The sequence below is a fragment of the Aplysia californica genome, unplaced genomic scaffold, assembly GCF_000002075.1.
Source record: "Aplysia californica isolate F4 #8 unplaced genomic scaffold, AplCal3.0 scaffold00911, whole genome shotgun sequence".
NCBI classification, from domain to species: Eukaryota; Metazoa; Mollusca; class Gastropoda; order Aplysiida; family Aplysiidae; genus Aplysia; species Aplysia californica.
The window spans coordinates 96,334-108,877 of record NW_004798181.1 but is presented as its reverse complement, the minus strand read 5'-3'; the positions used below and the strand labels follow the sequence as shown (position 1 = coordinate 108,877).

Below are 12,544 nucleotides of genomic sequence, written 5' to 3'. Positions count from 1 at the left end.
GTACGAGCGCGTACTAGTACGAGCGCGTACTAGTACGAGCGCGTACGAGCGCGTACTAGTACGAGCGCGTACTAGTACGAGCGCGTACGAGCGCGTACTAGTACGAGCGCGTACTAGTACGAGCGCGTACGTGCTCATACTAGTATGCGCTCGTACTAGTATGCGCTCGTACTAGTACGTGCTGGTGCGCACTCGTATGCGCTCGTACTAGTACGCGCTCGTACTAGTACGTGCTCGTGCGCACTCGTATGCGCTCGTACTAGTACGCGCTCGTACTAGTACGTGCTCGTGCGCACTCGTATGCGCTCGTACTAGTACGCGCTCGTACTAGTACGTGCTCGTACTAGTACGCGCTCGTACGTGCACGTACTAGTACGCGCTCGTACCTGCTCGTACTAGTACGCGCTCGTACCTGCTCGTACTAGTACGCGCTCGTCGAGTGCGTACGAGCGCGTATTAGTACGTGCGAGTACGTACGGGCCCGTACGAGCGCATACGAGGTCGTACTAGTACGAGCGCGTGCGAGCGCGTACTAGTACGAGCGCTCGTGTACTAGTACGCACTCGTACGCGCTCGTACGCACTCATACTTGTAGTACGCACTCGTACGTGCTCGTACTAGTACACGCTTGTACTAGTACGCGCTCGTACCTGCTCGTACTACAAGTACGAGTGCGTAAGAGCGCGTACTAGTGCGTAAGAGCGCGTACGAGTGCGTACGAGCGCGTACGAGTGCGTACGAGCGCGTACGAGTGCGTACGAGTGCGTACAAGTACGAGTGCGTATGAGCGCGTACGAGGGCTTACGAGCGTGTACGAGGGCATAATAGTAGGAGTACGTACGAGGGCATAATAGTAGGAGTACGTACGAGGGCTTACGAGCGTGTACGAGGGCATAATAGTAGGAGTACGTACGAGGGCATAATAGTAGGAGTACGTACGAGCGCATGCACGTACACATGCACAGACATGCGCGGACGGATACACTTTATATAGACCCTATATCTATAGTATATATATAGATGTTTAGACAGATCTACATACATCGGGAACTAATAATAATGATATTGAACATTTTCATTGCTTAAAAAAACATTTTTGGGACCCTGATAACATAATACATTACAATACAACTGACAAACAAACTTCTGAAAATGTTGAACAAAATTAATACAGATGATGTAGGCATACACATTTGGACAAAATATTCACAACGATCAAAACTTCAACAACAAACTAATACAGTATACCACGGATAGCTCGAATTCGTTGGGACCGGCCTCGGTAGTTCAAGGGTTCTGTAGTTCTTACAAAGATAAAGAAGGGGGGGGGGGGAACCGGGTCCGCAGGCACATTTCGACGAATGCGTGATTTCGAGTCTTCTGTGTTCGACCTATCCGTGTTATACTGTATTTTAATAATATAAAAGACATCTTACAATACTAAATTTAAAAGTTACAACTACTGTCTTTATTAAAGAAAGCTCTTTTTTTCTCCCTTTTTTTAAAATAGGAAAGACGTGCCATCATGAGAGCTCAAAAGAAGAAGAGGGAGCGTTATCAGAAATGACAGACGGAGGCCAAGACGACGGACAAAGGCACCACAGCCACGACGGATGAGAAGAGCTGGGGGGGGGGGGGGGGGGCATTGTTCGGGCATTGTTTTTTTCTATTAAATTCTCAAGATCCAAGTTTTTCTTTAGTGGAATTCAGACTTCTTTTGAAAGAAAAACAACCAAGTACTACTTAAACAGAGGGACCTGAATATGAGAATAATATAATAATAAATAGCATTAGTCGTTATAATAATAATAAATAATAAATAGCATTTGTATAGCGCATATCCCCGCTCAACAGCAGGCTCTATGCGCTTTACACTATATTATTACCCCAGCAGACCATAGGACACTCCGAAACATTCTCAGCTTCCCGGGAAGCATACAGTGCAAGCAGCTGATGAAGCGCTCAAACACTAACAAACTTACAAGATCTTTCGCTGTCTATAGCCGGGTACCCATTCCCACCTGTGTGAAGTGAGGAAAATTCGTGTAAAGTGCCGTTCCCAAGGACACAACGTCAGGCCCTTGACGGGATTCGAACCCACGACCTTACGGTTGCGAGTCCGAGAGCCTAACCACTACGCCACGGACGCCACCATAAAAGACTTCAGTTCCTACTACACTGGGGGTACTGCAAGCTCATTTGGGGTTCCCCATTTTTTGGGAAAGAAATGCCATTACTTTTTCTGTCCCCATGGTTTTTTGCACCCCGCATAATTTAGCAAAATTTGGTCATTTTTCGCATTATTTCTGATTATTTTCCTTTATCATTATTATTTTATCAAATTAACAGAATCGCATAATTTCACATCTTTGGGCTCAGTTTTCATAATTTCAGACTTTTTCTTGTATAAAACGACGGGGACAGATTTTGCTGGCAAGAAAAGGTCACTAAATCAAAAAAAGATCCTGACGAAACCAACGGTAGGTCTAGTTCTTTTCAAAGAATTAAAAAGAACACAACAAAATGGTAAAAATTTCCTTTGCCACTTTTAAGCGCAGAAGTCCCCAAAAGTCTTACAGCAAGAAGTTTCTCCCAATACAATACCTGTGAGAAAGGTGCACAATTTAATGTCATGCTTCTTATGGGGGTGGTAAGACCCTGCATAAAAAGAGAATGGGCATTACTTCCCTAACAGAATCAATACAAATTAAAGGGAACGTAGAAGGCCACACTCAAGTTAGTTTAGTTTTAGTAGAGGTTTTACGGCGCTCGCAACTGCATAAGGTCATATGAGCGCCAGAAGATTACAGGTTATACAAGTGAGTAACAAACATAAAAAAGGAGAAGGGGGGATAGATGTTTGATAGGGAAGAAGGTGCAAACCACACCAGAGCACCCGCCAACCACCCACACACTCAAGTTAGAAAGTGGTCAGAGTGGGAAAAGAGTGAAAAAGCCTCAAACAAAAGACCTAGTGTCCCGTGAAAGCCTTCTCAGTGAGACTAGATCTAGATCAACATTCTTTAAATTAATTAAAAGGAGAAGAGTCTGCATAGATTGCTTAACATTTGAAAGTTGCTGGAATGGGAGCGAAAACAATATATATATATCATGCCTCAGGTACATGCAATGTGCATCTAAACTCAGTCCGACGGTGTGTTTCTTGGGAAAGGCACTTTGCTCAAAATTCCCACTTGGCTTGGTCCATTCTGAGATGGAAGTCAAAACTAAAATAAAACTTGGGATGTCCCAATCTATACGATTTCACTATTTTTCCCTATTTATAAGCTCATGGCCATGCCATAGGTCATGTAACCTGTGCTTGTGGTCAAATTTATGAAATTCTCTAGTGATCGATATAGTTTTATGACTGCTCGCTACATTAGAATTATAAAGTTCTGTCAGACATTTTTGGCCGTTTTGAGTTACTAAGACTTTGAGTTCAGAAACCATTTATGTGCTATCTGGTCTACGAAAACCGTAAGATTATTAAAAATATTCAAATTCAAAGAGTTGCATTAAGAAAATAATCTTGACGTTTCGGGAAACTCAAAAATGATTATTTTTTTAAAACCCAGCATGTGCGTTTGACGCGGCCGCGATTTTTACATTTTTCAAAAACAAAAAAAAACAAAGCTACGTCATAACTTATCAAACATGTATATTGATAATTGTAAGGGGTCCATGTGTTGTTATTTTCATGCGAAGAATATTAGTACATTAAATTACCTACTTTTTATTTCGCTGTTTGTCTTTAATTTTTCCCTCTTTGTTGTGTTTTAATATATTGGTGTGCTACTTTTTTTTAATTGTTCTGATTTGTTGTTTTTCTTTTTTTCTTTTTTTTGTTTTGTTTATACAACGCAATGTAATTTAATTTGATGTTGCTCCTACCTTTTTAAAAATATAGATCTAAATGAGTTATGTTAGAGCACGTCTCCACTAGTGGTGGGCAAAATCCGGATATAAACCGGATCATTCTCAATGAAATATCATCCGAATTCAGACTCTTAAACTCTCTTTCCTGACCCGGTTCCCGAAGTGGGTGCACCCATTTGTTGAAGTGATTCCAACCCGTTTTTCGAAGTGGTTCAAATCCACTTACCGAAGCGGCTCAAAACACATTTATTTAATCGCGAAGAGGTGCACTAACATATCCGAATTTTGCTAAAGCGACTCATTGCCCAGCCCTAGGCTCCACCAAAACTGAACCCTGACACTGGTACATCCCTTGTGTGTGATTCCATAATTGACATGTAAATTGTAAGAACTATCCTGTACTTTTTCTTGAATTACACACGTTTATGTAAAGAGTAAAAAATAGACCAGTTGCAGCCACTATTTATTACAGATGAGGAGGTGGAGGTGATAAGTTCGTACAAATATCTTGGAATAACAATTGATAACAAGCTTGACTGGCATCCCCACGCTACTTTTCTGCATAAAAAAAGTAAATCAAAGAAAGTTCCTTGAAAAGTTTTCGTGTCGATAATAAGATTATGTCCCTTTTTTAAAATACCATTCTATGATTGAAAGCAGGCATATTATTTCGTATTTGCTGCTGGGCTGGGAATTGTAGGGTGAAAGATAAAGAAAAATTCGACAGAACCATAAGAAAGCCAGCAAGATCTCTGGATATGATTTTACTAGAATTGATGAAATAAATAACACCACGAGTATAAAAAAGATAAACAGCATTATAAACGACGTATCATACCACCTTTCCGCGCAAATTGTAAGATCACGCAACGGCAGTTATGTACCTCTAAAAGCAAAGTTAAAAAGATATATAAATGTAAAAGAAGTTTTTTAACATCTAGCATAAGGCTATTGTCAGAATAAGCATCAATGTGTATTGCTCTTTCGAGTATGTATCTATAAAATAACTCTAAAGGTCTTGTAATTAAATTCCTGCATGTGGTTCAATGATGCGTCTGATGTGATATGTAGGCCTACATTTTGTCAGTTTTACTTTTCTTTTCATATTGAATTTGAATTAGGGTAATATATGATTAAAAAAATTTATGTATTATATACCTGCATGAGTTTTACTAGTTTTAGGGTCCTCCTGTGCAGCCAAGAAAAATTTCCCTCTGGGATAGTAAAGTATTATCTCATCTTATCTTATGGGTTAAAACAGCAGATCTGCGGATAGGTGGACACACGCCCTTATTTATTTGTTAATTTTTGGGTTGATTTCGCTCTGCTGTGAGACCTTTATTTTTCACGACTTTACACTCTGTGCGGCTACAAATGATATTCTGGGTGCTTAAAACAAAGCACAAGAAATTCTGGTGCTTTCTTTATAGATTAAGTTACCTCTGTCAACATATTATTGCTATACATATATATATGTGTGTGCGTGTGGGTGGTTGGCGGGTGCTCTGGTGTGGTCTGCTTCTTCTTTCCTATCAAACATCTATCGTCCTTATCTCCTCTTCTTCTTGTTTATATTTGTTACTCTCTTGTAACACCTCTAATCTTCTGGCGCTCATATGACCTTATGTAGTTGCGAGCGCCGTAAAACTCTTACTAAACTATATATATATATATATATATATATATATATATAGAGAGAGAGAGAGAGAGAGAGAGAGAGAGAGAGAGAGAGAGAGAGAGAGAGAGAGAGAGAGAGAGAGAGAGAGAGAGAGAGAGAGAGAGAGAGAGCATGCTCTATGTGCTTTACAACTATAATGGTATCATGGTTTTGTATTCAATGTTTTGGCTATGATTTGTCGGCCCTATAAGCCAAGGGAAACACCTGCTTATTTATCGAGAAAGTTCTTTTATAAAGAAGTCATTGCATTTGGCTTGGCTCAGATGATTAACATGGCGTACTGGTGTCCTGTGTATGTTTTCATATAAACCCTATCCGTACGCCCTGGGGTCATTTTGTACCCGGGGTTGTATTCTTCACATTTTAGAATACTTCTAGAACGAGGATCTCTTTGAAACTTTCAGTATTTCTCTAAAAATCATTTTGACAGACTGATATAAACGTACGGATGGGAATAACGAGTAAATTTCCTCTTTAGAAAGTGGGGGCACAGAGTTCCCCACGTCGTATGGATACGATAGTAAAACACGACGTATGGATAGGGTTAAGGTATCTGTGGTCTATCCTGTTTTGTATCGACCATCCCCACCTTTACAACAACTATTATCAACAATAAAATTCTCAGAAATTGGAAACATTTGAGTGGCTTTTTGTTGTTGTCATCAGTCGCAAATGACTCTGAGTGTGAGTGAATGTTGAAGGATGCATATTATTATATAACCATACTTTTTACAATCATAGCTGTCCCCCCGGTTTTATGCACACACAAAAAAATTTTTGAAATTATGCAAACTGAGCCCAAAAATGTGAAATTATGCAATTCTGTTCATTTTAACAAAGAATGATAAAGAAAAATACTCAGAAATAAAGCAAAAAATGATCAAATTTTGCTAAATTATGCGGGGTGCATAAAACCCCGGGGACAGTCATAGGGATTTAAAGAAATGCCACATCACATTTTTAAGTCTCTTTGAAAGTTATAATATAAATATGCCCCATCTCTTGGGCTGGGTTGTTTTTGTTTTTTTTTTACCCATGAAATGCGTTTGGTGAAGCGTAATGATGGATTATAAGTTGAAGACTCCTAAAGCAACATTATTGGTCAAGTCGGAAAATGGTTTGGCACAGGTTCAATGCCCCTATCAACACTATTAGGTTATTTAAGAGGCGGGACCTCGCAGTTTAACGTCCATCTCACCACCTAAGCGCTTTCTTGTCGTATCTCCATTTTTAATAACAATCAAAACAGTTCATAGCAAAGGGTGAGCTTAAGAAGAAGTCACATTTTCACTGTTTAAAAAAATGGACATACGACAAAAAAGCACCGAGGTCGCCATCTCCAAAAGGAGAAAGCCAGTTTGGAAATTAGTGTACAGCGCCTTTTCCAAGGACACAATGCAGGCGGACCGAGCTGAGGCTCGAACCACTGAGCCCGCAATTTCACGACTACAGGTCTGGTAGCCTAACCACTAGGCTACTGACGCCGCCAAAAGAAATGAGAGTTCTTCAGGACTGAAGTTCAACCAAAAGAAATGAGAGTTTTTAAAATTAACTTTGGGACTGAAGTTCAACAACAACAAAAAGAGAGTGCTTTAACTTTGGGAATGAAGTTCAACAAAAAGAAATGAGAGTTCTTCAGGACCGAGCTGAAGTACCCACGACATGTACTCACTGAAACAGGAGATAAAGCAAGATCCGTCAAAGGTGACAACCATAACTAAAAACAAATAAACAAAAAACAAAACAACAACAAACAAGCCAGCACCAAAGAATACAAGATTGGATGCGATTTCCAGGCATGGTAACATTTTTGACAAAATACATTCCTAACATGTCAGATAAAAAAAATACTGCGCCACTCCATCAGCTTCTACAGAAAGACATGATAGAATGACAATGACTGTAAATTATTGTAAGTGTAAGTTAGGGTTATGTTTAATGCTCCTATGAAAACTATTTGGTTATTTTTAATAGGCGGGACATCCAGTCAGAGATGAGGTAAAAGAAGAAGGCGGTGACGATGGATGAGACATACTCTCAGGAAGTCAGGCAACTGCATAACAAAGAAAGTGTTGGATTGGAACCCACATGGCAAGAGGTCAAGGGGAAGACCGCGTGGAACCTGGAGAAGAATCACAGAAATCGATGTACAGAAAAGTGGGAAGACATGGAATAACATCAAGAGGCTAGCCCAGGATAGAGAAAGGTGGTAAGTGTTTGTCCGTGGCCTATACCGTGGTGCAGGGTGAGAAAGTGTTTGTCCGTGGCCTATACCGTGGTGCAGGGTGAGAAAGGCAACGATGATGATGACTTCCGAATTTAACGTTGCCATGCAGGTGTTAAGCGAAATGAAAAAGCCGACAGATTGGCTGGTGAGGCCACTTCAGTTGACAATACGGTTCAACCAGAAAGGGTCGAGATCCTGAAATGTCTCTCTCGCCAGCTGATTGAGGAGAAAGATAGGGAGGCAGAGGCCAGTACTGCCGTAGAGAGGATGATGCTTTTGGGAATATAAAAAGGAAGCGGAAAATCTGGCATTCTTGCAGGAAAGAACAGAAGAACGTTCAACCAGACGTGCACTGGCACAATCAGTGGAAAGACCCTCAGCGACAGTTTGGAGAGAGCAACGGAGCATCAATGGACATGTCCAGAGTGCAGGGATGTTGCTTCCTGAAACAATGAACAATGAACAATTTAACGTCCGTCTCCGACAGGACCGAGCCAAATGGGTTGGGAGTCTTGAAAACTCCACAAAACAACCCCAATTCAAAGAACACCCAGTCTGGGATTCGAACTAGGGCCATTCCCTAGATCTACTGATATTTTCATAAAGGAAGGTTGGCAGATGAGAAAGTTTCTTTCTTTTTTTTTCTTTTTTTTTTGGTAAGTGTATTATGGCGCTGACAATAACTGTGCAAGGCTATAAAACTCATAATATGAGCGCGCGGGACACATTAAACATTTTCAGGTGGTAGGAAATTTTGAATTTTGCACAGGTGGTGGCCGAAGCCTACTCTTATCGATGAGCCCCCCTATCAACACAATAAGGTTTTATTTAAGTGGCTGGACCTCCCTTTTCTTTTAAAACGTCCATCTACGAAAAGACCAGGTGAAATAGCCTACATTCATGTTAAGAGCCTTTCCCCAAAACTCAATGTCGAACCATTACGGGTGTGGCAGCCTAACCACTAGGCTACCGACGCCACCCAAAACATCTCCAAAGAGCCCTTTGCATCGAAATACATGTAGTAAAACAGACAGACAGAAATAACAAGAGGGAAAGTGTAAAAGAAGTAGGACATGCCAATGGCACCTTCTAACCTACTCTACTCTAAGAACTAGCAAACAAGCCGTAACTAACAACACTCACATTAAGAAATCTTCAGTCCCCTTGTCCTTGACCTCTAACGTCTCTGTCATCGGGTATCAGTAGTCCCATGAAACAAAAGTTTGACAAGTTTCCCCTTTGCGTTGTAAAGTTTTTCTCCAGTCGCTTGCTCTTCTGTGACTCTGAGGGCTGCTGTCCTTTGCGAACCTTACACGGCAAACTTCACGATTCACATACGTAAAGGTTTTTCTTACAACGCATGTGATCTTCTGCAACTTTCTTCTATTTACAATCTTGAATTTCACGCAAAAAAATAGTCGCATAATGACAGGTCGAATAAATGATAATAATAATGATGAAAATAACAATAATGAAAATAATAACGATAATGATAATAATGACGATAATGATAATGATAATAATAATCATCATCATAATCATCATCATAATAATAATAATAATAATAATAATAACACGTTGTCCCTTACGAACCCAGCACCACAAACTTCATAATATTATGCGTAAAGCTTTTTCTTACTAACTACACGCCACAAGTAATCTTCTGCCACTTTCTAAGATCTTGAAATTCACACTAGAAACTAGACAGATTTTCTCCTGCATACAATTGTCCATGGTCAAACAGGCTGCCACTGACTGCATAAACTTAAAACTTACACCGCAGACATCTCAGACGAACCGTTTTGCACTCCACTGTCTTTCGTGTGGCTTAGTGTTCCTATTACGTACACCGGAACCACAAACTTCATTTTTATTTTTAAAAATTCCCGAATGTGTGTTCTTTTGTGAAATTTTAGCTGAGTACTGTTTGCAAACCCTGCGCCACAAACTTCACACTTGTTGTAAGGCTTTTCTATAGCGTGTATTCTTTGGTGAGCCTTTAGACTAGCCGTTTGTGAGAACCCAAGTCCACAGATTTCACATTTGTAAGGCTTTTCTCCAGAGTGTATTCTTTGGTGAGCCTTTAGACTAGTCGTTTGTGAGAACCCAAGTCCACAGATTTCACATTTGTAAGGCTTTTCTCCAGTGTGTGTTCTTCGGTGTACCTTCAAAATACCCGAGTGAGAGAACAAAAGTCCACACATCTCACACTTGTAAGGCTTTTCTCCAGTGTGTGTTCTTTGATGAGCCTTTAGACCACCCGTCTGTGAGAACCCAAGTCCACACATTTCACACTTGTAAGGTTTTTCTCCTGTGTGTGTTCTTCGGTGTACCTTCAGAATACCCGAGTGAGAGAACAAAAGTCCACACATCTCACACTTGTAAGGCTTTTCTCCTGTGTGCGTTCTTTTGTGTCGCTTCAGGGTGTTCACATTTGCAAACCTTACGCCACATTCATCACACTTGTAAGGCTTTTCTCCAGTGTGTATTCTTCTGTGAATCTGCAGATTGCTCTTTCGCGAGAACGTAGTTTCACAGATGTCACACTTGTGACGTTTTTCTCCATCGTGTGTGCTTTTGTGTTGCTTCAGGTTGTCACCATTTGCAAATCCTGCACCGCAAACGTCACACTTGCAGGGCTTCACTCCAGCGTGTATTCCTCGGTGAGTCTTTAGCTGACTACTGTTCACAAAGCCTGCACCACAAACTTCACACCTGTAAGGTTTATCTCCAGAGTGTGTCTTTTTGTGAATCTTTACACTACTCACATGCAAGAACTCAATTCCACAGATTTCACACTTGTACGGGTTTTCCCCTGTCCCTACAATATGTGTTCTTTTATGGTTCTCAAGAGTACCCATTCGCGAGAACACTCTTCCACAGATTTCACACTCGTAACTCTTTTTTCCTGTGTGTGATTTTTCATGACTTTTTAAATTGCTACTCTGTGCAAACCGTTCATCACAAACTTCACATTTGTAGGGCTTTTCTCCCGTGTGTATTCTTTTGTGAATCTTTAGCACGCTTCTGTATGCAAATAATAGACCACAAACTTCACACTTGTAAGGCTTTTCTCCCGTGTGTTTAATTTGGTGTCGTTTCAAGTTCCTACGAATGGCAAACCCTGAACCACAAATTTCACATTTGTGAGGCTTTTCTCCGGTGTGTACTTTTTTATGATTCGTCAGGTTGCCACTGTGGGCAAACCCTAAACCGCAGACTTCACATATGTAAGGCTTTTCTCCAGTATGTGTTCTTTTGTGTTGTTTCAGGCCGTAACTACTCGCAAACGATGAACCACAAACGTCGCACTTGTAAGGTTTTTCTCCAGTGTGGGTTCTTTGGTGTCGTTTCAGGGCGCTACCATTCCCAAACCTTAAACCACAAACCTCACACTTGTAAGGCTTTTCTCCTGTGTGTGTTCTTTTGTGAATCTTTAACTGGACATTCTGTGAAAACCCTGAACCACAAACTTCACACTTGTAAGGCTTTTGCCCAGTGTGTGTTCTCTTGTGTCGTTTCAGGTGGCTGCTGTTCACAAACCCTGAACCACAAACTTCACATTTGTAAGGTTTTTCTCCTGTGTGTGTTCCTTCGTGACAATTTAGCTGGCCTCTATTTCCAAACCGTGAACCACAAACTTCATATTTGTAAGGTTTTTCTCCTGTGTGTGTTCTTTTGTGAGAATTTAGCTGGCTTCTATTTCCAAACCGTAAACCACAAACTTCACATTTGTAAGGTTTTTCTCCAGCTCTAGTTCTTCTACCAGTCACAAACTTGAGTCCAACAGGTGGAGTGGCGCTGTCTTGGCCAGTGTGAGTCTCTGTGTGCAGCTGAGGTGCTGTAACACTAGAAGAGGGAGCGCAAGAAAGGTCCATAGAATTAGTATTGGCCATCAATTTCATCGTCATCTTTATCGGGGTAGTACAATCTTTTGGTATTTGGCCACAGCTATCATTTACTGCACTTTTGCTGCATATTTCCTTATCATACTCTCTTCTGAGATGGAGATCAAAGACTTTCTTGTCTGGGTCATGAAAAAAAGAAGATGTGGTTTCTTCCAAGACACAGTCAACTTCTATTTGATCAATCATTTGACCTGTCCCAAAAGTATCCTCCCCCATAAGGTATGGCTGTGTCGCTGGGTGTGTGGAGGGTGCGCGCTTGTCTGGAATCCCATCTGAAAAAAGACACAAAAAATACGCACGTTATCTACCTTTCCTTGTTTTTACATGTAGGTTTTTATTCATCATCATCATCATCATCATCATCACTGGCAATTAGAATGGAGTTATTTGGACGAGTGAAGGTGCCGCTAAGCATATTGACAATGGAGCCGAAAAAGAGCCTCTCCCTCGCTCCAAGATTTCTCCGTGGAAATTAAGGAAACAAAAAATCATCATCATCATTATCATCATCATCATCATCATCATCATCATCATCAATGCCTTTCTCACCCTGCATCACGGTATACATTGGACGAACAAACACGTACCACCTTTCCCTATTCTGGGTTGTTCTCTAGATCTAGATATTACAGTACAGTGGTCTCCGCCTAATAAATATCCCGGTGACCCGTCCTGTATCCCATAATCGGTAAATCAATGGTCTCCCTTTTAAACCGACGTGACCCTTGGAAGGGTTTATAGACTTTTGGAGAGAGAGGTTAACATTAATGACCAATCACAATGGCACAAACGCATGCCTTTTTTTCCTTTTCCAATCGTGATTATCAAGTTTAATGTGAACCCAAGAGCCCC

The 12,544-nt window shown here is 40.8% G+C and overlaps 2 protein-coding genes across 2 annotated transcripts in view; one reads left to right on the top strand and one right to left on the bottom strand.

Annotated features, from left to right (window-relative positions):
- LOC101863937 overlaps positions 1 to 1,822 on the top strand; it is a 9,151-nt gene extending 7,329 nt beyond the window's left edge. The window contains exon 2 of the mRNA XM_005110575.3: positions 1,511 to 1,822. Coding sequence (XP_005110632.1) covers positions 1,511 to 1,617 — 107 coding nt within the window. The 3' untranslated portion in view covers positions 1,618 to 1,822. The remainder of the gene's footprint in view (positions 1 to 1,510) is intronic.
- Positions 1,823 to 9,379: 7,557 nt separating this feature from the next.
- The window catches only part of LOC101863701 (zinc finger protein 493), a 25,075-nt gene continuing 21,910 nt past the window's right edge, over positions 9,380 to 12,544 (bottom strand). Inside the window, exon 2 of the mRNA XM_013089258.2 lies at positions 9,380 to 11,964. Within this exon, the coding sequence (XP_012944712.2) occupies positions 9,557 to 11,964 (2,408 nt within the window). The 3' untranslated portion in view covers positions 9,380 to 9,556. The remainder of the gene's footprint in view (positions 11,965 to 12,544) is intronic.